Below are 25,954 nucleotides of genomic sequence, written 5' to 3' on the forward strand. Positions count from 1 at the left end.
CACCTCAGCCCCCTGAGTAGTTGGGACAACAGATGCTCACCACCACATCAAGCTAATTTTTTTTTTTTTTTTTGAGAGATGGGGGTCTCATTATGTTGCCCAGCCTGTTCTTGAACTCCTGGACTCAAGCAATCCTCCTACCTTGGCCTCCCAATGTGCTGGGATTACAGGCATGAGCCACTGCACCTGGCCTGATTTTGTATCTTTAGTTATATCTCTTGCTCTTAGAGCAATGCCTGAATAATAGGCACTCAATAAATCACTCAATAAATATATACTTATGGACTGACCAATAAATTGGCTATTGACTCTTAAAGTGACAACCCCCAGGTTTCCCTAAAGTCTTCTTCCACTTTTCCCATCAAGTCTGCCTGCCTTCCCTCTGTCCTTCAGTCCCCGCAGTGGGCACCATTCCCCTCTTCAGCCTTAACCAAAGTTGGACTAGTGGACATTAAATGGCACAGCCAAGTTTTAGTCCCAGACGATCCCTGGCCTCAGCAAATGCTGATCAAGTGACTGTCTCTCTCTGGCTTAGGATGGAAAGACGCCAGGAAAGATCGAAGCATCTACCCTGATGGGTTACACCAGAGCTTCTAGAAGGGATTTTGTGGCAGGAGGGAGGGGGGCAGGGGATTGAATGTCTCTGTGACTTGTGCAGGGCAGCGTGATGGATGAGCAGTGGAAAGCCCTTCTATGAAACATGCCAGACCTGTTGCAATCGTATCTCTCCCGACGGCCCAGAATTCTGCTTCCCTGAAGACATACTAAATTGTGCTCTGGATTTATATGTGGGTGGTGACCTGCCTCTGTGCTCCCAAAGGAGGTCTGTCTGCAGATGCCCAGCAGAGGAAGAAACAGATGACAACAGGGGGAGGTTTGAACCCTCTTCCCAAGAGCCTTGGAACTTCATGGAAAGTGACAGCCCTTTAAGAGTTTCCCAACTTCTGCAGATCCTCCTCTCTTTCCCAAACAACCTGCCAGTTTTCAGTTTTGGTACACAGTGAGGATTTATTCTCTCTCTCTCTCTCTCTCTCTCTCCCTCTCCTGCCTAGCTATCTCTATCTCTAACTTTGTCTTTCTGTCTCTCTCTTAAGAAGTGGCCAAAGGAGCCTGGAGCCTCTGATGCTCAGCCTTCAGGTCCTCCTTGGCAGAACCTGGGTAGAAAGAAAATGGGTAGGCAGGGGGTTAGGAGTAACAGCTCCTCATCTTGAATCTAGCCTTTCCTGGAGCTGTATACACCTGGGAGTCCCCCAGCACATTACCAAATACTGTAGAAGGAAGTCCATGAAGCACACCTTGACCACAGCGATATGTCCACACGGTGATGGAGTAGTAAAATACGCTCTTGAACGTGCCTGGGTCCAGCAGTTCACCGGCCCTCATGGCCTCATCCCTGCTTGTCTGGCTCTCCATGGCTGTGATCTGCTTCTGCCAGCCTACGCATTTTTGTATCTTTTTCTCATTGCATGGCCCCTTGTCTTTAAAAGGCTAAACTGCTCTGTACTAAATTTGGTCACGCAGCGCTCCAAGATTCCCTGGAATGTCCTCAAGTTTCAAACAGCTCTGACAGCGAGGTAGGACCGCCCCCAGCTTAGGGATTGGCTTCTCCTCTCTGGGCCCGGCAGTTGTTGGGTCTTATTGGCCGCTGATTAGTCCAGCCGGGGTCCACTAGCCCTGGGCTGCAGGGAGGCTGCTGCTTCCAGTGAACACTTTAGCACCTGTAGCACAGAAGGGCCAAGGAGCTGCAGTCCTCGACCAGCGGGAGTTTGCTCCTCAGCCCACTCCCTGCATCCAGATCAGCTCACCCCCTCCCTTCCCTGCCCACCAGGACTCTTGATAGCCCCTGGCAGCCACAGCCCATTTTGCCAAGATGTCTAGGGTAGCCAAATATCGCCGGCAGGTGAGTGAAGACCCCGACATCGACAGCCTGCTGGAGACCCTGTCTCCCGAGGAGATGGAGGAGTTGGAGAAGGAGCTGGACGTGGTGGACCCAGATGGGAGTGTTCCCGTGGGGCTGCGGCAGAGAAACCAGACAGAGAAACAGTCCACGGGTGTGTACAACCGGGAGGCCATGCTCAACTTCTGTGAAAAGGAGACCAAGAAACTTATGCAGAGGGAGATGTCCATGGATGTGAGTGAGCACAGCCCTGGAGGGGAGGAGGGAGACAGGGGAGGGCTGGAGACCCTGGCTTCATGATTAGGATGCTTCCTTCCTTAGAAGAAATGTTCTTGTTGGCAAAGGATTTTAATGCTTCAGAACTGATGATTATCCACTGAACTAGCAGTACAAATCTCTTACTCCTAATTTCTGTTTCATAAGCAGAAGTTGGATATGTTGGAGGAACACAACATCCCACAAAATCAAATAGAGCTACTAGTAGAATGGGAGCTGGAAGGTGTCCTTGAAGAGTCCATTGTCAAGTTGACTCCATCCTGGTCCCACAATACCTTTGTTTTTCTCCACTCATTCCATCCTATTGTGAGGAGGCGTAAAAAGATAGAGTGATACTTTATGTCTCCTGTCAGCCACCCAAAAAGACAAAGCTAAGCCTTTTTTTTGTGGGAGAAAAACTCATTTTCAAGTCCCCACCCCTATGGGCATCTCACGGCACATGGATCATTTCAGGAGGCTTTGGAGTAAATGAGTTTCCCAAAGCAAAGGGAGACAGGGACCAGGAAGGAGTCTGTGCCTGGGAAATGTGGCTTAAAGACCCGATAGCTTCAAATTTATTCCCAGGGAAGATGTTTTTTGTTGTGGTTAGTTGGTTTTTGGTTTTGTTTTGTTTTTGCACTCTCCAGAGAAGCCTCTGGAGGGAGCATGCTCTTTTTTTGGTAATTAACTCTTTTACTAGCTAAAGAGGCCACTTTGCTGGGGGATGAAGATATTCATAGAGGAAGGAAAAGGGGTGATGGTTTTGGAAGCATCTGCTCACACCTACGATGGGCTTAAGCACAACTTGCTTTCTGTTTTCCTGAGTTGGCTGGAGGAATTTTTTTTTTTTTTTGGTCACTTTTGCATTTATATGTGAGTTTTCCTTGGACAGACTAGCCTCCAATGGAGTATGACTTTGTGGGGTCCCTTTGTCCATGGGAAAGAGTGTTGCATAGGAAAATTGTTCAAGTCTTTGTTCTAATTCTCTTACTCAGCCACATCTCTTGTACATTATCTGTTACATGTGAATTCTTGCAAGAAAAAGATCAGTCTCAATTCTTGCTTTTTGTTTTACTTCTATGGAAACTGACGCACAGAGCTTCAAATGACACGCACATTCTCACAGAGGAACTGAGAATGGGAACATTATCATCTAAAATGCGTGTGGCATGTGTGGCTGGGTATGAAATTGTGTTGACTGCTAGTCACAGAGCATATTGGTGGACACAGCCCTGACTCCTTTAGTGTAGCAATGAGAAAGAAGGGAGGAGGAGGGAAGGGGGTGAGGCAAAGAGGAGCTGGAACTCTGTCTCTGTCCCTGCTGCCCCTCCTCCACCACCTATGTTTAAGCCTTGGCCAAGAAGAGGGAGAAGGAGGGAGGAGGGAGAGAAGCCAGGAGGCTCAGGAATTTATTGTCCTGTATACACAGTGGTTGCCCCGGGTGCAGCTATGATAATGATGAATAAAACCAAAACATTTACAGAAAAAGTGGTAACACTTACTGTGAGGGCCCCATACCTCAACACAGCTATCAGGAATCATACAGAAAGAAATGAAATGCAGCCAGAGGCTTTGGCACCCCTGGAAATCATTGGCTCTACTCTTCCCTACTCCCAGTCACAGGCTCTGGGCCCATGACTACCATGTATCCATAGCTTCCGGTGCTCAGAAAGGTACTCCCGAGGCTGAAGTCAAACAAAGCAGTCTAATCACAAGCAGGAGTGTGAAGGATTCTCATGTTCCTGGAAATTTCACTATCATAGACTTTTTCTTCAGTCAGTTAATACCATGACAAGCGTCTCCTCCCCTGCCTCACCTCCCTCACCCCTGCCAGGCCCACACTTGGCTCTGCGGACAGAGCCCGAGTCAAGGAATAGCAGTGTGTGTTTGTGTGCACATCCTTGATGTAAGGAGATGCCTTTAGGTCCGGTTTTCCCTTGTGGGTATAGGCTGTTCTGATCCCCTCACTCTTTCTCACCCTGTCCAAGGATGTACATTGGCATAATGGCTGGCTGGAGTTTAGGGTGCATGCTGAGCCTGGGCAGAAGTCATCTCTATACATCTGGGTGAGAATGAACCCTAGAAGGTGGCTTCTTTAGCACCATTAGCAAAATAGTGAGTATGTGGCCAAGAACTTGGATTTAAGTATTAGAAAAACCTGGTTTGAGTAACAGTGTCTCTGTGTAAGTCACAAGTTACCTAATTTAAGTCTCAGTTTCATCACCTACAAAATACGGATAGTAGTACCCATCTCACAGGGTTGTGAATACTAAAAGGGGTACTGCGGTAGAGCACTTAGCACAGAGCTTGGCGTGTCATAAACACTCAATAAAGGCCAGCTACGAAATTATTATTTCATTTGAGTCAAGGAACCCAGAAACTGGTGAAGTGGGCCAAAAGCAAATCTCTGCTCCTGCCCAGCTCCTCTCTTCCCTCAGTCTCCTGAGGACTGCGCAAGCCTCACCTGTCAGTTTAATGAGTGGCCCAAGTAAACAAGCAACCCCTGGGTGCTCAGAGTGGGGACCACCAACACTACAGACACAGCACAGAGCTGGGGGCAGGTGGACTCCAGGCTGATGGCCTGGCTGCAGCCCTCGCTGATGGTGGCCTTCACTCCATGTGAAGAACTGAAAGGTGGTTGAAACAGAGTAAAGCAAGATGAGCATTTACTAAGAACCTTCTACATGCCGAGCATGTTCACCTTTTCTTTAAACCTCACAGTTCTTGGGAGATGGGTATTTTTATTCCTATTTTTTCTTAGAGAGGTTGAATAACCTTCCCAAAGTCACACAGCTAATTAGTTGAGATCAGTGCTTCTTCCTCTCTGCCATACTAAGGTGCAAAAAAGACAGTAATGTCAGTCCCTGCCCTGAAAAAAATGTAATCTACTTAGATTCTGTTCAAAACACACACGTATAGAACCATCAGTGTTACAGAGTGGAGACCACAAATTCTTATATTGGCTGAAATGATAGTCTTCTGTCAAATGTTCACCTCCCCACCCCCACGAGTAGGAACATAATTATTAAAACTAAGTGTGGATTAGGGAAAGTAAATCCTGACTAGATACTGGATGCTGTTAAGGAATTTCTGTTAATTTCTGTTAATTTCTTTTAAGTGTGATAATGGTGTTGCAGATATACTTTGTAAAGGATTCTTCTCTTTTAGACATAAATACATAAATATTTATGGGAAAAATTTATTGGCTTTGGGAATTAGCCTTAAAATAATCTGGATGGGGGTATAGATAGAACAAGATTGGCCACCAGTTGACAATTGTTGAAGCTGGGTGATGGGTCTACATAGGTGTTCATTATATTATTTTTTCTACTTTTGTATGTATGTTCGAAAATTTTCATAATAAAATTAAAAGAAAGAAAGAAAGAAAGAAACCAATAGTGGGAGGTCGGCCTTAAGACAGTCTTAAAGTCTGTCTTTTCCCTAGAAGGGGAGCCCCAAGATGCATACTCTGGCTATTGCACAAAGTGAGTCTAGGCTGCGGGAGGGCCCTTGGCCTGCTTCTCCTTCCAGGGGCTCCCTCCATGGAATGGGATACTCCAGAGAGTGTCCCTGTTCCTCCTGATTGTTTAACTATCTTTTTCATGAATACTCCACCCGTGCCTCTTCCAGGTCAACTCCTATTTGTCCTGCCTATCTCAGGCACCACTTCCTTCAGGTAGTCTTCCAGTCAGGCACCTGGTCTGAGCATTCCAATACCAGTCTGTACCAAAGCCCTTGGGACATCACTTTTGGATCTTGTGTGACTTGGAGGGCAAAATGCAAATTCAGGGCCCAGCACACGGCAAGCCTTCAGCCTCTGTTTTGAGTGAACGTTAGCAGGGGATTGGGGAGGGTAGAGGTGGGACTTGGAAGAATTGACCCTAGCTTCTCTCCCTCCCTTTAAAGGGCCAGACCTGTCAGCCAGTGTAGCTCCACCTGATCATCCGGGAACTCTCCTTCAGCCCAGGTAGAAGACAAAGCCCCTGGGCAAGCGTATAGCCAACGGTTCAGTGAACCTCTTGTCCTTGCCTCAGGTTTCAGGAACCGGATCCCAACCGGTCAACTTGTGTGTCCTCTTTCCTTCCCAAGTGGGAAAGAAAATCTCCAGCCTGCCTCCCCCTCCCTTCTCCCTGGTGTTACCAGGGGCTGGGGATTAGCACCTGTACCCAGCCAGGGGCAGGGGCAGCTGAGCTGGCAGGGGTGGAGGAAAGCTCTCCCTAGAGGTAAACTTGAGAAGCAAACCCGAAGCACCCCACTAATAGCGGCTGCTGGGCCTGACCTTCCCCTCCCACTGCCTGCACAGCCTCTGCAGCCCCCTCCCCCGTCGGTTCTAGTTCACAGTTCAGTGTCCAGGATATCTCTCTACAGGGCTGGGAAGGCCCGAGGCCGGTGGCCTAAACCTCAGAATGCCCTTTGCAGAGGGCTGGGACTTATCAGGAGTGCACTGAGCAGCACGGCTCAACGCTTAAGGAGATTAACCCCAACTGGTACACACCCAAAATAGCCCTGGAGGCTAGGGTGGAGAGGGCAGAAGAGGTGATGGGGGCCTGTTGACCCAGGGAGGGAAAAGCAGGCACTGGAGAGGGCTAGACTCTGTTAAAATCTCTCCCTGAAACTTGAAACTGCCTCCATCCAGAGTTTGAAAAAGCAACTGATTGTTTCTTAAACTAGGTGGTACAATCCACAGGTGTTTGTTTTAAATATTGTTCTTACTTATATGTTTTCTTCTGTATGTGTATAATATTTAAAGAATTTTGAGGGCAGGTGTGGTAGCTAATGCCTGTAATCTCAGCACTTTGAGAGGCTGAGACAGGAGGATCACTTGAGCTTTGGAGCTCGAGACCAGCCTGGGCAACATAGCAAGACCCCATCTCTAAAAAGTTAAAAATTAAATTAAAAAAAAAAAGAATTTTACCAGCCTAGCCAACATGGTGAAACCCCATCTCTACTAATAATACAAAAAAAAAAATGGCCGGGCATGGTGGCTCACACCTGTAATCCCAGCACTTTGGGAGACTGAATCAAGCAGATCACCTGAGGCCGGGAGTTCAAGACCAGCCTTACCAACATGGAGAAACTATTCTACTAAAAATACAAAATTAGCCAGGCGTGGCGGCGCATGTCTGTAATCCCAGCTACTCAGGAGGCTGAGGTAAGAGAATTGCTTGAACCCGGGAGGCAGAGGTTACAGTGAGCCGAGATCACACCATTGCACTCCAGCCTGGGCAACAAGAGCAAAAGTCTATCTCAAAAAAAAAAAAAAAAAAAGCCAAGCGTGGTGGCGCATGCCTGTAGTCCAGCTACTTGGGAGGTTGAGGCAGGAGGCTGAGGCAGGAGAATCACTTGAACCCGGGAGGCAGAGGTTGCAGTGAGCTGAGATTGAGCCACTGCTCTCCAGCCTGGCTGACAGGGTCAAAAAAAAAAGTCCATCTCAAAAAAAAAAAGAATTTTGAGCAAGTGAGGCATTAGTGCCTGCTCTCCCCCTCAGTGCTGCCCTCTGGGTGCCTGCCTTCTCCTTACTGGGACAGTAGGTATAAGAGCTTGGCTAGGCTGGGTGCGATGGCTCACGTCTGTAATCCCAGTGCTTTGGGAGGCCGAGGCGGGCAGATCAAGAGATCAAGTGATCGAGACCAGCCTGGCCAACATGGTAAAACCCCGTCTCTACTAAAAATACAAAAATTAGCTGGATGTGTTGGCACATGCCTGTAGTCCCAGCTACTCAAGAGGCTGAGGCAGAAGAATCCCTTGAACCCAGGAGGTGGAGGTTGCAGTGAGCCGAGATCGTGCCACTGTACTCCAGCCTAGCAACAGAGCAAGACTCTGTGTCAAAAAAAAAAAAAAAAAAAAAAAAAGAGCTCAGGTGGATGGAAACTGCAAGAGGGAGGCAGGACAGATAGACAGGACCAAGGAGCACTTGTAAAATAAGATGACTCACCAGTGAGAGCGGGATATAGATGGTTAAGAGGTGGGGTCTGTGTCCCACTAACCAAGTGGAGGTTGCTCCTAGCATCAGAGAAGGCTGTTGGCTTCAGGGATTCCGGGAGCTTCATGGTCCCCAGGCTGGGACAAGAACGTGAGGTCAAAGCCCTGGTCTTATCTGTCTATCCTCCTTCAGTCTCTCTCTCTCCCCTCCAGGAGACTTTAGAGTATCCTTGTCAGACCGTGTCAGCATATCTACAGCTGGTCCCACAGTGTGCAGAGCCTGCATGAATCTCACCGAGAGATAGGCAGTCTATACACATGTGTATAAACACACACAGCAGGAACAGAGGAACAACACACAGCACCATGCATGGGGGACAGGAGAGGCGACGCTGATATTTACATGCCTGCCAAGTTGGATAAACAGGAATATCCTGAGCCATAGAATGCAGGCCTTTCCAGATCAAGCCCTTCCTTATTTATTGGACCACTTTTGTATAACCAGCAAAAGAGCAGTGGTCTCCATTCGGTTCATCAGTTCCCCCAACGGCTTGTTAGTGTTTGGGTGGTATGGTGAGACAGAAAGTCCATGGGTGTCTGGAATCAGATAGGTCCAGGTTTGAATTCTGCTCCTGCCCCTTACTGATCCAGTGACCTGGAATACGTTACCCAAGGAAGATAGAACATTAACTTGATTGAGTGCCTTCTGGTGCCAAAGGCTTTATCAATGCTATCTCATTAACATAGCTTCTTGAGGCCCAATTACTTTACCTGTCAAGTGGGGATGATACAATCACCCTTGAAGGGTTATAGTGAAGATTAAATAGGATGAGGCATTGAAAGTGTTTGGCACATCATGAGAGACCTTCATTCCTCACTCTTCAGAGTTTGTACCCATGTATCTGCTAAATCGACATTATTTTATCTCTCATCAAGTTAAAAAAAAAAAAAAAACCAGTGAGAGTGAAGGAATGACAAAAGAGAGAGGGGAAGGGGAGGAAGGAAAGCAGGGAGACAGAGCTTATGTAATTACTCGCTGCCTGGCCCCAGCCGCCTGATTTCTATGAGCCTCTGCCGAATTTATTTGATATCCCAGGCTCAGGGGCCCAAACTGAGTTTCTGGGTTGGAAAAAGGCAGAGTGAAAGGAGATTAGGAGAAGCTTTCGAGGTGGATTCTCCTTGTCTGCAGGCTTCCACCCCAGCACAAGCTGAGAAAAGCCAAGGCTGCTTTGGGAGAACTTGGTTTCAGCTGTCCCTGGGGCCCACTGCAGAAAGGACAAGCCGGGTTGTCGGGGTGCTGTTTACAAACAGCTAGGAATAGAAGCACCTCCTGTTCCCACACCCCTCCACCATCCTCTCCTGGACGGCCCTCAGGCTCCTTCCGATTGTTACTTCACTCGGCCTTCCTTCCAGATCAAGCCAGCAGGGCTGGCAGGACCCCTGCCCCCGAGCCTGTCAAGTGAAAGGTGCTGCATCCTTGGGCAGAAATTCCCAGCTAAGCTGTGAGTGCAGAATATATAAGTCTAGTGGTTAGAATACTCTCCTCGGGCCAACTAGACCTGGGTGCAGATCCTGCTCTGCTGGTTGCTGGCTGTATGACCCAAACAAGCGACTTCACCTCTTGGAGCCTGAGTTTCCTCCCCTATAAAACGGAAATTACGGTCGGGCGCCGTGTCTCATGCCTGTAATCCCAGCACTTTGGGAGGCCGAGGCAGCCGGATCACCTGAGGTTGGGAGTTCAAGATCAGTCTGACCACCATGGAGAAACCCCATCTCTACTAAAAATACAAAATTAGCCAGGCGTGGTGGCACGCACCTGTAATCCCAGCTACTTGGGAGGCTGAGGCAGGAGAATCTCTTGAACCCGGGAGGGAGAGGCTGTGGTGAGATTAGACGGCGCCACTGCACTCCAGCCTGGGTGACAAGAGCAAAACTCTTTCAAAAAAAAAAAAAAAAAAAAAAAAAGGAAATTACAATGGTTTTTCATAGGATGAGGTTTCAGCAAAATAATCCACATAAAGCACTAAGCAGAGTGCTGGCTTGGAAACCTAGTAGTAAAGGCCCATGAACATTAGTTTCCTCCCTTCCCTTCACTCCTATCTGCCCCTCGCGTTCCCATTCTCTTCATTCTTTTTATACACAGAATTCATGAATCATGCTTTATGTTTACAAGGAGGGAGGAGGACTCCATTAAATCATTATTTCACCAGCTCTTTAATGAGTTCCTATTATGTACTTTCTAAACACCAGGATAGAGTAGTGAACAAGATAAACAAGGTTCTTGCCCTCATAGAGGTTACATTCTGTTTGTTTTTGAGACAGGGTGTCACTCTGTTCCCCAGCATGGAGTGCAGTGGCATGATCTTGGCTCACTGCAGCTTCCATCTCCTGGGCTCCAGCGATCCTCTTGCCTCAGCCTCCCGAGTAGCTGGGACTACAGTTGTGCACCACCATGTCCAGATAATTTTTTTGTATTTTTAGTAGAGACAGGGTTTCACCATGTCGCCCAAGCTGGTGTCGAACTCCTGGGCTCAGATGATCTGCCCACCTTGATCTCCCAAAGTGCTGAGATTACGGGCATGAACCACTGTTTTGTTTTTGTTTTTGTTTGTTGTTTGTTTGTTTTGAGACACAGTCTTACTCTGTTGCCCAGGCTGGAGTGCAATGGTGCAATCTCAGCTCACTGCAGCTTCCACCTCCTGAGCTCAAGGGATCCTCTTGCCTCAGCCTCCCAAGTAGTTAGGACTACAGGTGTGTGCCGTCACGTCCAGATAATTTTTAAATTATTTGTAGATACTGGGGTCTTCCTGTGTTGCCAAGGCTAGTCTTGAACTCCTGGGTTCAAGTGATCCTCCTGTCTTGGCCTCCCAAAATGCTGGGATACAGGCATGAGCCACCCTACCTGGCCAAGGTTACATTCTAATGGGTGAGACAGACAATATGTGTATTTCCATATGCAGATCATATATAGCATGTGTACATATAACATATAACATATATCTTCTAAAAAGAGTAATGCCATTTAAGGGAAGAGTTTATGACCAACTATATCAGTGGGGGACCACTTCTGACAAAATAGTCAGGGTCTTCACCACCAAAAGAGGTGACATTTGAGCAGATTCTTTTTTTTTTTTTTTTGAGACGGAGTCTCACTCTGTTGCCCAGTCTGGAATGCAGTGGTGTGATCTTGGCTCACTGCAACCTCTGCCTCCCAGATTCAAGCAATTCTCCTGCCTCAGCCTCCTGAGTCGCTGCGATTACAGGTGCCTGCCACCACTCCCAGCTAATTTTTTTTTTTTTTTTTGTATTTTTTAGTAGACACGGGGTTTCACCATGTTGGCCAGGCTGGTCTCGAACTCTTGACCTCAGGTGATCCACCTGCTTCAGCCTCCCAAAGTGTTGGGATTACAGGTGTGAGCCACTGCACCTGGCCCATTTGAGCAGATTCTAAATGGACCGAAGGAGCTAGCCTTGGGAAGATGTGGGGAAAAGCTTTCCAAGCAGAGGGAACATCAAAGACACACGCCCTGGAGTGGGAGCAGGGTTAGGGTATCAGAGGAAAAGCCAGGCCCCATAACTAGAGCAAGAGGAGTGGGGAATGAGGCTGGAGGAGACGAGGCCTTGGAAGTAAGCAGGGTTCCGATCACGTGGGGCTTTTAGGGCAGCAGAGTTTGACTTTTTATTCTAAATGCCATGAGAAGTCATTGGAGTGCTTTGAGTAGGGGAGACATGTGATCTAATTTATGCCTTTAAAAGGCTCATTCTGCCAGCTTTCAGATAGACTATAGGAGAGCAAGAGTGCAGAAATGAGATCAGTTAGAAAGGTGTTTCTGTTGCTCAGGTGAGAGCTCAAAGATGGTTTGATGAGAAATGGAAACTGGTTGATGCATTGGGGGAAAGAGAAGAGTCGGGGTGATCAGTACTGCCTAAGCTATTGGGTGAATTTGATGTCTTTTTTTTTTTTTTTTTTTTTGAGACAAGGTCTGGAGTGTAATGGCATGATCTCGGCTCACTGCAACCTCTGCCTTCTGGGTTCAAGTGATTCTCCTGCCTCAGCCTCCCGAGTAGCTGGGATTACAGGAACCCGCCACCACGCCCGGATAAGTTTTGTATTTTTAGTAGAGACAGGGTTTCGCCACGTTGGCCAGGCTGGTCTTGAACTCCTGACCTCAGGTGATCTGCCTGCCTTGGCCTCCCAAAGTGCTGGGATTACAGGCATGAGCCACCGCACCTGGCCAATCCCAGGACTTTGGGAGGCCGAGGCGGGCAGATCGCCTGAGGTCAGGAGTTCAAGACCATCCTGGCCAACATGGTGAAACCCTGTCTCTACTAAAAATACAAAAATTATCTGGGTGTGGTAGCGGGCACCTGTAATCCCAGGTACTCGGGAGGCTGAGGCAGGAGAATCGCTTGAACCCAGGAGGTGGAGGTTGCAGTGAGCCAAGATCATGCCACTGCACTCCAGCCTGGGTGACAGAGCGAGACCGTCGGAAAAAATAATAAAATTTTTAAAACCCCGAAATGCTGGTATCACAGGCGTGAACCACCACGACCGGCCGAATTTGATTCCTTTACTGCCATGGGAACCAGCAGGGAGGGAGTGGTTTTGGGAGGTGAAGAATTCTGATTTGAACAAGTTAAGTTTGTTGTGCTTAGTAGACCCCCCCAAGGGGAAATGTTGGGTTGACAGGGGTTGTGTAAGTCTGGGGCTCAGTGGGAAGAGGGGACAGGAGATTAAATTTGGGAGTCATCAGTCTGTGGATGATACTGAAAGCCATGAGCCTGGAAGAGATCACTTAGGGAATAAATGTGAGTGGAGGAGAGCAGAGGGCCGAGGCCCCAGCCCTTTGTTATACCCACATTTAGGTGTTGGCAGAGGAGAAGGAGCCAGTGAAGGGACTGAGAGGTAGGAGGACATTCAGAGTGGTTTCACCAAATCAGGTGAGAAAGGACGTCCAGAAGGAGAGCGTGTACTCCACCGCATCCATTCTTGCTGAGAGGTTTAATAAGGTGAGACAGATAATCAATCCCAGTAACTGGTAAGATGGAAGCCATTGGAACCTTGGCAAGAATGATTTCACTGTGGTGAATAGTGGACTAAAAAGAGAGAATATGGATAAGGATTGGAGATGGAGCATCTAGACAAGTCTCTTTTTTCCTCAGTTTTGTTCTAATGGGAAGCAGCATAGTAGGGTGGCAGCTGAAGATAAATGTGAAATCAGGGAGGATATTTTTGAAAGACAGGGAATATTCTAGCATGGCTGATGGGGATAATTCAGTAGACAGGGAGACTTTTATAACACCAGGAAACGGGGCAAAAAGAGGTGGAGTTCAGTTGAGGGGTCACGAGTCAGCAGCAGGTGGTCATGTCTTGTATTAGGAGAGAAGACAGCAGAGATGGACCAAGATGCAGCCAGGTTGATAAGTGTGGTGATGGGAAGATGAGATTTGCCTCATACATGCAACGTGCTGCTCTGGAAGGACAGCACTGGCGGCCATAAGTTGATCTGAAGGGAGGAGAAACCAAGGAGACTGACAATAGTCAGAGGTCAAGCCTCAGGTCACAGGAAAAATGCTCAGTGCTCCCTGGATAAGGGCAGAGAAAACATGAAAGTACTTCCGGATATGAAATCTGGCATGAGAATAGTCAGCAGACAACAGCCAGCTGCCAGAGCTGCTTGAAAATCCAGTAGATTTTCACCTCCAGTGCATCGATCTTCTGTCCCTAAAGCCACCCATGCCCAAGGAGAAGGAGGGAGCACACTGGTCCCTTCGCAGCATATGACTGACAGCTGGTGTGGTGGGACAAGCGCTGGACTTGCAAGCCAAACCAGGGGGACCTGGGGCTAATTCCCAAATTGACTGTTTATCAGCTGGGTGGCCTCAGACAAGCATTTAATATTTCTAAGCTTCACTTTATTTTATTTTATTCTTTAATGCCTTGTCTATATTTCATTTTAGTTGACAATAATGTTTTATAACATATTTTATTGGAATATAAAAGATTTACAGAAATGTGCACAAAACATAAGTATAGAGTTTCATGAATTATCACAAATGAACAAGAAATTGAATGTCGTCAGCACCACAGTACTGTCCCCGCCCAAACTTCCTCTCCAAAGATAGCCCCATCCTGATTTCTAATCCCCTAGGTTAGTCTTGCTTTTATATATATATATAAAATATATATATATATATATATAGTGAGAGAGAGAGAGCGTCATGCAGCGTGTATTTTTTTGTGTCTGGCTTCTTTCACTCAACTTTATGTTTGTGACATGCAACCATGTTGTTGTCTGTAGCATTTTTTTTTTAATTTTTATTTTTTTGAGACAGAGTTTCACTCCTGTTGCCCAGGCTGGTATGTAATGGCACAATCTTGGCTCACTGCAACCTCTGCCTCCCGGGTTCAAGCAATTCTCCTGCCTCAGCCCCCAAAGTAGCTGTGATTACAGGTGCCCACCACCATACCCGGCTAATTTTTGTATTTTTAGTGGAGATGGGGTTTCACCAGGTTGGCCAGGCTGGTCTTGAACTCCTGACCTCAGATGATCCACCCACCTTGGCCTCCCAAAGTGCTGGGATTACAGGCCTGAGCCACCACACCATCTGTAGCATTTTTTTTTTTTTTTTTTTATTGAGACTGACTCTCGCTCTGTTGCCCAGGCTGGAGTGCAGTGGCACGATCTCAGCTCACTGCTAGCTCCACCTCCCAGGTTCACGCCATTCTCCTGCCTCAGCCTCCCGAGTAGCTGGAATCACAGGCACCCACCACCATGCCTGGCCAATTTCCCTGCATTTTTTTTTTAGTAGAGACGGGGTTTCACCACGCTAGCCAGGATGGTCTCAATCTCCTGACCTCGCGATCCACCCGCCTCGGCCTCCCAAAGTGCTGGGACTACAGGAGCGAGCCACCGCACCCGGCTGGATCTGTAGCATTTTTAAACCTTCATTGCTATGCAGCATTTTCCTATGTGAATATACCACAATTTATTTATTCATTTCACTGTTAATGGACATTGGGTTGTTTCCAGTTTGGAGCTATTATAAACAATGCTGTTATGAACTTTTTCAGACATTTTTAGTGCACTTTTGACTTCATTTCTGTTGGGTATGTAACTGAGAGTGGAATTTCTGGGTCATAGAGAATGCATAGTGAACTTCAATTTCTTCTTCTGTCAATAAGGATGATACCACCTAATTTGAAGGTCTCCATGAGGAAAAGATACAAAAGTTTGAAGAAGGTCTAACATAGTGCTTTGCAAACAGTAGGCACTAAGTTAAGTGATAGTCATCAACATCATTTCTTTCTTCTTGTTTTTTCTTTTTGAGACAAGGTCTTTTCGTCCAGGCCAGAGTGCAGTGGTGCAATCTTGGCTCACTGCAACCTCTGCCTCCTGGGCTCAAGTGGTCCTCCCACTTCAGCCTCCCGACTACAGGTATGCACCACCATACCTGGCTAATTTTTTTATTTTGGGTAGAAACAGGGTTTTGCCATGTTGCCCAGGCTGGTCTTGAACTCCTGGGCTCAAACAATCCACCAGCCTCAACCTCCCAAAGTGCTGGGATTACAGGCCTGAACCACCCCTCCCAGCCATCATTTTTTTTTTTTTTTTTTTTTTTTTTTTTTTTTGAGACGGAGTCTTGCTCTGTCACCCAGGCTGGAGTGCAGTGGCCCGATCTCAGCTCACTGCAAGCTCCTCCTCTCGGGTTCACGCCATTCTCCTGCCTCAGCCTCCCGAGTAGCTGGGACTACAGGCACCCGCCACTTCGCCCGGCTAGTTTTTTGTATTTTTTAGTAGAGACGGGGTTTCACCGTATTAGCCAGGATGGTCTCGATCTCCTGACCTCATGATCCGCCCGTCTCGGCCTCCCAAAGTGCTGGGATTACAGGCTTGAGCCACCGCGCCCGGCCCCGTCCCAGCCATCATTTTTAATGGAGTCCATCTCTGAGAGCAACTAGGTGCTGTATATCCTTTTCAGCATGTTCTGCCTCCTGTCCTCCTGACCCTCTCTATTGAGATTTGGACACTTCACTAAAGCCCAGGTCAGATTCCTCTACCTCAGGACTCATCTCTTCCAAAGATGATGACTTAGAGGCATATCCCACCTCATGGCCTCTTCTTATTCCTAGTCTTACCTACTCCCAATATGGACTGACTTCTTTTCCACTCAATTTTCAGGTTTTACTTGTAATTTTCCTCTTTAGCTTATATGTTACTATGGTTATTCTGAACATTATCCTCAATTCTCATGCTTAGTCCTCCCCAACCTTCCATCACCCCTACCCTGGATGAAAGTAACCATTTAGCAGTTCTATTGTACATCTAAGCTATTGAACATACCCGGAGAAAATAGCAGCCTCAAATAGCACTGTATTGGTGCCTCTGTGGATTAAAACCCTATAACCTCAGCCAAACCCTCAAAGCTGCCCAGAAAACATCTACACTCCTTCTTCTCACTCCTCTGGGACATTATCCTAAAAGTTAGCTTTTTTTTCTTTTTTCTTTTTTCTTTTTTTTTTGATACAGAGTCTTGCCCTGTCACCCAGGTTGGAGTGCAGTGGCATGATTATGGCTCACTGCAGCCTTGCCTCCTGAGCTCAGGTGATTGTCCCACCTTAGCCTCCCAAAGTGCTGGGATTACAGGCGTGTCCCACTGTGCCCAGTCAGGCTTTCTTTACAAACTCTCTTGTCACATGTCTCTTTTCACCCTCAACAGATTATCTAGCCTTACATTTCATGGAGACACTTGAAGCCATCAGATGAAAATGTCTTCAAATTCCCCTTCTGTCACTTGAAAACTTGCAAGCATACATATATGCAAGCTTTTGCCCACCTTTCTCTCCCTGTTTTTGTTTTTTTTTTTTTTTTTTGAGACGGAGTCTCACTGCGTCACCCAGGCTGGAGTGCAGTGGCACAATCTCAGCTCACTACAACCTCCTCTGCTTCCCGAGGTCAAGCGATTCTCATACCTCAGCCTCCTGAGTAGCTGGGATTACAGGCATGCACCCCCATGCCCAGCTAATTTTTGTATTTTTAATAGAGGTGAGGTTTTGCCAAGTTGGCCAGGTTGGTCTTGAACTCCTGCCCTCAAGTGATCCATCTGTCTTGGCCTCCCCAAGTGTTGGGATTACAGGCGTGAGCCACCGAACCTGGCTTTCCCTTTCTCTTTTATCCCACGGAAAGGATATCCCTCTTCTGTCCCAGACTATTACCCAAACCCACTTTTTAGAATCTCTTATCTCCCGCCTCCACAGGGACCTTTGCTCCTTTAAACATCTCTCTCTCTCTCTTCAACATTCCCTTTTACTGGGTCTTTCTCCCCAATTCCCACATTCTCTCCTTTCCTTCTTAGCTAAGAGGTAGGAAATGGCATCTATGCTGACTATCACCCTGGACGTCTCTGCCCCCACCCACCACTGCACAGATGAGGTATCTGGAGACCTCCTTGTTGCCTTTATCTGAGCACACTTTTTAGTCTTTATACTATTTGTTTACTTTGTGGTATTTAACCACTCTGTCATTCTTTAAAACACTCATTTCCCTCGGTGCCAATACAGCACATTCTCCTTGTTCTCCTTTCATCTCTTTAGCTGTTCCTTCTTAATCTCCTCTGTGTGCAGCTCATACTCTATTGCCTAAATATTACTGTTTAGGGCTCTGCCCTTCCTATGCAGTCTTCATGGCTACCTTCATCCAACCCCATGGATTCAGCTATCCCCGTATGCTCTCTTTCTATCTCTGGCCTAGATCTCTATTTTGAGTTCTAGATCATTCAGTTGCCTCTTGGACTCCTCAAGTGTCTCAAATTCAGCCGGTCTACAAATAAATTAATCATTGTCACCCCACCCGACCCCTAAACCTGCTTTTCCTCCTGTGTTCCGCACTTTGGTGAATAGAAGTACCATCTAATCAGACACCTACGTCATAACCCTGGGCTGTCCTGCTCCAATTCCTCTCCCAGTGTCTCCAGACTTTCCTGGTGTTAGGATCCTGTTGTTTCTGCCTCTGTGATCTCTCTGGACTCTGCCCCTCCTCGCAATTCAACTTCTGTTGCTCCCACGCATATCACTTATCAACTAGAAGAACGTTACAGCCTCCTAACTCATCTCCCAGCCTCTCTTCTCGTGCCATTGGAATCCATCCTCCCCACAGTTGACCTTCCCTCTGTAAAAGCCTTCAATTGCTCAATGTAGCTTCCATCATCAAATTCACACTTCTTAGCCTGGCTTAGAAGGCCACTGATGATCCAGTGCCTTCCTGTTTCTCAAGCTACGAATGCTCTTCACCTTGACTCTCACCCTACAGTTATACTTGACCATTGGTTCTCGAGAGTGCCAGGCTTTATCTTGCTTCCTCTGTGCCTTTGAACATATTGTCACTTCCAACTGGAATGCCAGGCCTAGCCAACCCTCATTCCTCTTTCAAGGCTTAACTCAGTTGACACTTTGTCTAGAAGCTTTCCGGACCCCTCCAGCCTGAGTTGTTGTGCTCCACCTCTGTGTTCACAAAGCACCACCTGCAAGTTCTGGCACTTCCTGTTCCATTGGCATGTAACACATCATTTCAGCATTGTCTGTTTCTGTGCTTTTCCCAAACTTCTTAAGAATGAGGGCTGACTCTTATTCATCTTCACGTCCCCAGCAGTGAACACAATACCTGGCTTAATAGATGCCTGTTGAATGAATAAAGGATGAGGAATTTGCAAAGGCAGTTCTATCACACTTGATTGAATCTACAAAATTTATAATTCATCTATACCCTTCTGAGACTATTTGAAAATATGATTTTGTATCCAACTTGTCAAATAAAGGAAGATTTGGCAGTGATCCTTTTTTATCCAGGTTTTAAAAATAACCAATTAAATCAGTCTAAAATTTACACTCTGAGGTCTGAATTGTTGGGATAGATCACTGCCATATTTCCCCTTCAGTTTAAACTTGTTCCATTTATTTCTTCATTTCCTTGCAATTCTGTCTTCCAGCTCTATAGTAATCTGAGATTACAAACTAACATATTAAGTTCACTTGCCAGGCATGGTGGCTCACGCCTGTAATCCCAGCACTTTGGGACGCCAAGGCGGATGAATCATCTGCGGTCAGAAGTTCGAGAGCAGCCTGATCTACTAGAAATACAAAAATTAGCTGGGCGTGGTGGTGGACGCCTGTAAGAGGATCCCAGTTACTTGGGAGGCTGAGGCAGGAGAATCACTTGAACCCAGAGGGTGCAGTGAGCCAAGATCACGCCATTGCACTCCAGCCTGGGCAACTAGCCAGACTCTGTCTCAAAATAAATAAATAAATAAATAAATAAATTCCACCTGTGATCCCTAGGGCCACAGATAGACCTTAAAGAAAATATTAATAATATTTTTGCAGGTCGGGTGTGGTGGCTCATGCCTGTAATCCCAGCATTTTGGGAGGCCGAGGTGGGCTGATCACTTGAGGTCAGGAGTTCAAGACAAGCTTGGACAGCATGGCAAAACCCCGTCTCTACTAAAAATACAAAAAAATTAGCCAGGCATACTGGCCCACATCTGTAGTCCCAGCTATTCGGGAGGTTGAGGCATGAGAATTGTTTGAACCTGGGAGTTACAAGTAGCAGTGAGCTGAGATCACGCCACTGCACTCCAGCCTGGGCAATAGAGGGAGACTCTGTCTCAGTAATAATAATAATAATAATAAAAAATAACATGTTTGCTAATAATTTGCTCTATATGCACTCAGATAAGGCCTTTAGCTCCCATCATCTGGATTCTTCCCTAAAGTATCTATCTGGAGAAGTTCAGCAGCATTGCCTCTAGATCTAGAAAAAGTAATACAGCTCTCCTAGAGAACTTGCTACAAGCAGATTTCCCTTTGGATCACACACATAGGAGCAGCAGAGGGAGCTGCCCTCTTCAGAGCACTCACGGAGCCCACCCCTTTGGGAGGCCCAGTGCTTGGGTATGTGGCTATGATGACCTGGAAGGTATCTGGATATACCTGTTGTGCAGCAGGGTAGACACAGACTTGCCTTTCTGAAGCCCGAGTTGTGAGGCTGGAGCAAAGGAGGAGCAGAACTGGGTTAGGTCCTTGTAGGTAACTGATCAGCTTTTCTCAGCCAGGCTTCTATAAGATAATTAAGGCCTGGAGAAAATGAACTGAGAGACTATATCCTCAGTTCCCCCTGTCTTAGTCCATTTTGTGCTGCTATAATAAAATACTACAGACTGTGTGATTTATAATGAACAGAAGTACATTTTGCTCATGGTTTTGAAGGCTGGGAAGTCCAAGATCAAGGGCCTGTATCTGGTGAGGGCCTCACTGCTGCGTTATCCTATCCATGGCAGCAGGCAGAAGGACAAGTGAGGGCCAAAGAGAGCCAGGAAGTTGAACTTGTCCTTTTATGACAAACCCACTTCCATGATAATGGCATTAATCCATTCATGAAAGCAGTGCCCCCATGACCCAAACCCCTCCCACTAGGCCCCACCTCCCAACACCACTGCACTGGGGATTGAGTTTCCAATGCATGAATTTTGGAGGACACATTCCAAACATTCCAAACCCAGCACTCCCAAAGATGCTAGCTGGTCCCATTCTCAATTCATAGGAAAGAAATTAACGCTATATAATAGATGCCTTAGGGCTGTAAGGGCTTAAATTTTCTTCTGAAATTCCAGTTGCCAAGGGTTGACATTGCACCATTTTGCTTACACTGAGTTTCCTCAAGGTAGATCATCTCACCTACTCCAATGGCAGCATCTCTTCCACTTGCTACTTAGTGATAACCCACTTGTCCCACTTGTCCCATGTCCTCAACTTCACTGAAAAGTATAGCAATTTCTTCTCTTCTTTTTTTTTTTTTTTTTTTTTTTTGAGATGGAGTCTAGCTCTGTCGCCAGGCTGGAGTGCAGTGGCGTGATCTTGGCTCACTGCAATCTCCGCCTTCAGGGTTCAAGTGATTCTCCTGCCTCAGCCTCCTGAGTAGCTGGGGTTACAGGCACGTGCCACCACACCCAGCTAATTTTTGTATTTTTAGTAGAGACGGGGTTTCATCATGTTGGTCAGGATGGTCTCAATCTCCTGACTCGTGATCCTCCCACCTTGGCCTCCCAAAGTGCTGGGATTACAGGGGTGAGCCACCATGCCCAACGAAGTATAATAATTTTTAAATCACCAAGAAAATATCTAATAATGATCCCAGAGTACTAAAGACTCAAGTGTTCCAATGGTCAAAGTTCTTTGAGGTTGGGAGGCTTTTGGTTTTACTTCCGGTCTCTGTCATCTTTGCCTTAAAAGCATATGGGGGTGATATAAAGAACACAGACATGATACTTCTAAATTTATTTTATTTGAAGAAAAATATGCTTATAATGTAATAAGGCTCATTATAGACAATATCCTAAACACGGGGAAAAAAAGGAAAATAGCCAATAATTCTTTGTCTTATTGGCTAAATATATCAGCCATTGTCAATTTTCTTGCTTGTTTGTTTTTGAAACAAGGTCTCGCTCTATTGCTTAGGCTGGGGTGCAGTGGTGCAATCTCAGCTTACTGCTCCCACGCACCACCACTCCCAGCTTTTTTTTTTTTTTTTTTTTTTGGTATTTTTTGTAGAGACAGGGTTTTGCCATGATGTTCAGGCTAGTCTCAAACTCCTGGACTCAAACAGTCCACTCTCCTCAGCCTCCCCAAGTGCTGGGATTACAGGTGTGAGCTACGGCTCCCAGCTTCAATTTTTTTGAGTGTATAATTATGTATTTTCTTTTTGTAGTTGAGATCATTTAATGAACAGCCACATATTCACATAAATTGTGTCCCCTACCTTATTTATTTATATTTTTGCTTATCATATTATAATCACTTTTCTCATGTCACTAAAAATTCTTCCTAAACGTTGTTTTCAGTGGATGTCATCAGAGTCTATTGTATGGCTGTGTTGAACCATTTGCCTATATTTGGACATTTACATGGCTCTCAATAAATACACTTTCCAAGGCCCTAAACAGATCCCCGGAGCCTCAGCACAGGCTCCTTCTCTTGGCCTTTGGCGCCCATCCCCAGAGAGATGGAGTCAGCCAAACAAGATGATAAACAGAACAGTTAACACACTGCTTCCCCAGCTGAGCCTTATGGGTTGGTGGGTGAAACAAAGCCCCCAAAAGAGAAAAAACACTCACTGGGCACTGGCAACAGAGACTTAGGGTCAGTTCACAGCACAGACACTCCATAGCCCAGAGAAACATGAGGCCACACATTATTCTTTTAGAGGATCAAGTTCCTGATGTTGGACTATCTGCCAAGCAGAGCAAACCTCCACCTCCCTCTCACTTTGACTCCCTGAGGGGAAATGTGTCAGTTTGTATGCAGTATAGATAGAGCAGATATGCCTGGTTTTCCTTTGTTTGGGGAAGAAAAAAAAATGTTACCACCTAAAAGGAAAATTGGCTGGGTGTGGTGGCTCACACTTGTAATTCCAACACTTTGGGAGGCTGAGATGGGAGGACTGCTTGAGCCCAGGAGTTCGAGACCAGCCTGGGCAACATAGGGAGACCCCACCCCCCAATCTCTCCAAAAAGAATGTAAAAATTAGCCAGGTGTGGTGGTGCCCGCCTGTGGTTGCAGCTACTTGGGAGGCTGAGGTGGGAGGATCGCTTGAGCCTGGGAGGTCGAGGCTGCAGTAAGCCATGATCACACCACTGGACCCCAGCCTGGGCACAAAGAAAGACCCTGTCTCAAAAAAATTAAAAAATAAAAAAGAGAAAGAGATAAAGCGTGCACACACACACACACACGCACACACACACACACGCACACACACACACACACACACACCCCTCAAGGCTCCAGCCTTGAAAATTTTCAGGTCTTGGGAGGATGTCAAGAAGAGAAGGTCAACTAGTTCATCCTCCTGCTTCTACAGGGCCCTACCCTAAAAACATTCCACAGCAATACCAAACCATAACCAAATGGTCATACAAAGTAATTTTCCCGAGAAAAATGGAAAGTGTCTTACTCCCAGAAGCTTATAGGTAAGTATTTAGTTGCTGTCTTGGAACATCACACAATATGCCCCAGCTCATCCATGTGCAATAAAAGCAGAGCCTAATGCCTTGGGTCTGAAGATTTATGAGCTTCCACATACATTATCTCATTTGATCCTTGCTTCAGCCTTATAAGGTAGACAGGGGAGGTAAATTTTAATCTACTTGACAGGTGAAGAATCTGAGGCTTAGAGAGGCCACCAGCTGGTGGCCAAGGAAGATTTTTTTTTTTTTTTGAGATGGAGTTTTGCTCTTGTAGCCCAGGCTGGAGTACAGTGGCACAATCTCAGCTCACTGCAACCTCTGCCTCCTGGGTTCAAGAGATTCTCCTGCCTCAGCCTCACGAGCTGGGCTTACAGGCGGGTGCAACCATGCCTGGCTAATTTTTGTATTTTTAACGGAGACAGGGTTTCACTGTGTTGGCCATGGCTGGCCTTGAACTCCTGACCTTAAGTGATCTGCCCGCCTCGGCCTCCCAAGTGCTGGGATAACAGGTATGAGCCACCACACCCGGCCAGAGGATCTTGAACTCTTTTCTTTGTCTCTCTCTCTGTTTTTTGTTTTTTGTTTTTTCCGGAGATGGGGTCTTGCTCTGTCACACACGCTAGAGTGCCGTGGTGCAGTTATAATTCACTGCAGCCTTGAACTCCTGGGTTCATCCTCCCACCTCAGCCTCCTGAGTAGCTGGGACTGCAGGCACATGCCACTGTTAAAAATTACGGCTAATTTTTTTTCCTTTCTTTCTTTCTCTCTTTCTTCTTTCTGTCTTTCTTTCTTTCTTTCTTTCTTTCTTTCTTTCTTTCTTTCTTTCTTTCTTTCTTTCTTTCTTCCTTCCTTCCTTTCTTTTCCTTCCTTCCTTCCTTTCTTTCTTTTCCTTCCTTCCTTCCTTCCTTCCTTCCTTCCTTCCTTCCTTCCTTCCTTCCTTCCTTCCTTCCTTCCTTCCTTCCTTCCTTCCCACTCTCCCTCCCTCCCTCTCTCCCTCCCTCCCTTTCTTCTCTTTCTTCTTCCTTTCCTTTCCTTTCTTTTCTTTTGTTGAGGCAGCATGGCACTCCCAGTCACCCAGGCTAGAGTACAGTGGCACGATCACAGCTCATGGCAACCTCGACTTCTGGGCCTCATAAGATTCTCCCACTTCAGCCTCCTGAGTAGCTGGGACTACAGGTGTGCATCACCACATTCAGCTAACATTTTGTATTTTTAGTAGAGATGGGGTTTTGCCATGTTTCCCAAGCTCGTCTTGAACTCCTGAACTCAAGCAATCTGCCCCCTCCTTGGCCTCTCAAAGTGCTGGGATTACAGGCATGAGCCATCGCACGTGGCTACAACTGGCTAATTAAAAACAATTTTTTTTTTTTTTTTTTTGTAAATAGACAGGGTCTCACTATGTTGCCCAGGCTGATCTCAAACTCCTGGTCTCAAGGGATCCTCCTGCCTCAGCCTCCTGAGCAGCTAGGATTACAGACTTGAGCCACCATGCTGGCTCTGAATGCTTTCTTTTGACCTCAAGTTGCGACAAACTGTGCATAACTTAATAGAAAAAATAATCTGTCCTTCCAGACTTCTTTTTGGGCCTCCACCTGAATGGGAGATGCATCTCTTTGTTTTTTTTTTTTTTTTTTTTTTTTTTTTTTTTTTGAGACGGAGTCTGGCGCTGTCGCCCAGGCTGGAGTGCAGTGGCCGGATCTCAGCTCACTGCAAGCTCCGCCTCCCGGCTTCACGCCATTCTCCGGCCTCAGCCTCCCGAGTAGCTGGGACTACAGGCGCTGCCACCTCGCCCGGCTATTTTTTGTATTTCTTAGTAGAGACAGGGTTTCACCGTGTTAGCCAGGATGGTCTCGATCTCCTGACCTCGTGATCCGCCCATCTCGGCCTCCCAAAGTGCTGGGATTACAGGCTTGAGCCACCGCGCCCGGCCGAGATGCATCTCTTTGTTCAGCAGTTATGAAGCATCCACTGTGTGTCCAATTCCAGGATGGGCGCTGCTTAGTCCTGGTGGCCATTTCAGCAGCAGCTTTCCTGTCACTGTGCTGTACTCTGGAAACCCTCCACTCTGAGATGGGCACTGGCCATGCTTCAGCGCTGCCCTCTGGGAGACCCTGGGGAAGGGCTGTCAAGAGTCACTCCTGGCCTGGCTCAGTGGCTTACGCCTGTAATCCCAGCACTTTGGGATCATTTGAATTCAGGTTTTAGAGACCAGGCTGACCAATATGGTGAAACCCCATCTCTACTAAAAATACAAAAATTAGCCGGGTGTGGTGGTGCTGACTTGTAATCCCAGCTACTCAGGAGGCTGAGGCAGGAAAATTGCTTGAACCGGGAGGCAGAGGTTGCAGTGAGCTGAGATCGTGCCACCGCATTCCAGCCTGGGTGACAGAGCGAAACTCCGTTTCAAATAAATAAACAAATAAATAAAATGTGGCTACTGGAACATTTAAAGTTGCATATGTAGCTCACATTTTTTCCATTGGTCTACAATTTATCTTTTACAACCACTGTAAATTGCAAACAGTTCCTCGCTCAGAAATAGTTTGGGTGTTTGTTTTTGTTTTTAATTTTTCATTTACTTAGTCTTTATCCTTTAGATGTTAAAGCAAGAGAAGATAAGCACAACATGTGAAATAAGATTTTGTTTAATATAACCCTTCTATAATTTTAATGTAATTAAGACCATGATCTTGTCTAGGCAAAGTGGCTCATGCCTATAATCCCAGAACTTTGGGAGGTGGAAATGGGAGAATTGCTTAAACCCAGGAGTTCAAGATCAGCCTGGGAAACATGGCAAAATCCCATCTCTATAAAAAATACAAAAATTTGCCTGGAGTGGTGGTGGGCACCTGTAGCCCCAGCTAC

General features: G+C 46.6%; 1 protein-coding gene across 2 annotated transcripts in view; it reads left to right on the plus strand.

Annotated features, from left to right (window-relative positions):
• The first annotated feature begins 1,623 nt into the window (after window positions 1-1,623).
• LMOD1 (leiomodin 1) overlaps window positions 1,624-25,954 on the plus strand; it is a 53,373-nt gene continuing 29,042 nt past the window's right edge. For both annotated transcript variants that reach the window (XM_025388689.1, XM_025388697.1), the window contains exon 1: window positions 1,624-2,131. In XM_025388689.1, coding sequence (XP_025244474.1) covers window positions 1,871-2,131 — 261 coding nt within the window. In that variant the 5' untranslated portion in view covers window positions 1,624-1,870. The remainder of the gene's footprint in view (window positions 2,132-25,954) is intronic.

Source organism: Theropithecus gelada, chromosome 1 (assembly GCF_003255815.1).
Source record: "Theropithecus gelada isolate Dixy chromosome 1, Tgel_1.0, whole genome shotgun sequence".
NCBI lineage: Eukaryota > Metazoa > Chordata > Mammalia > Primates > Cercopithecidae > Theropithecus > Theropithecus gelada.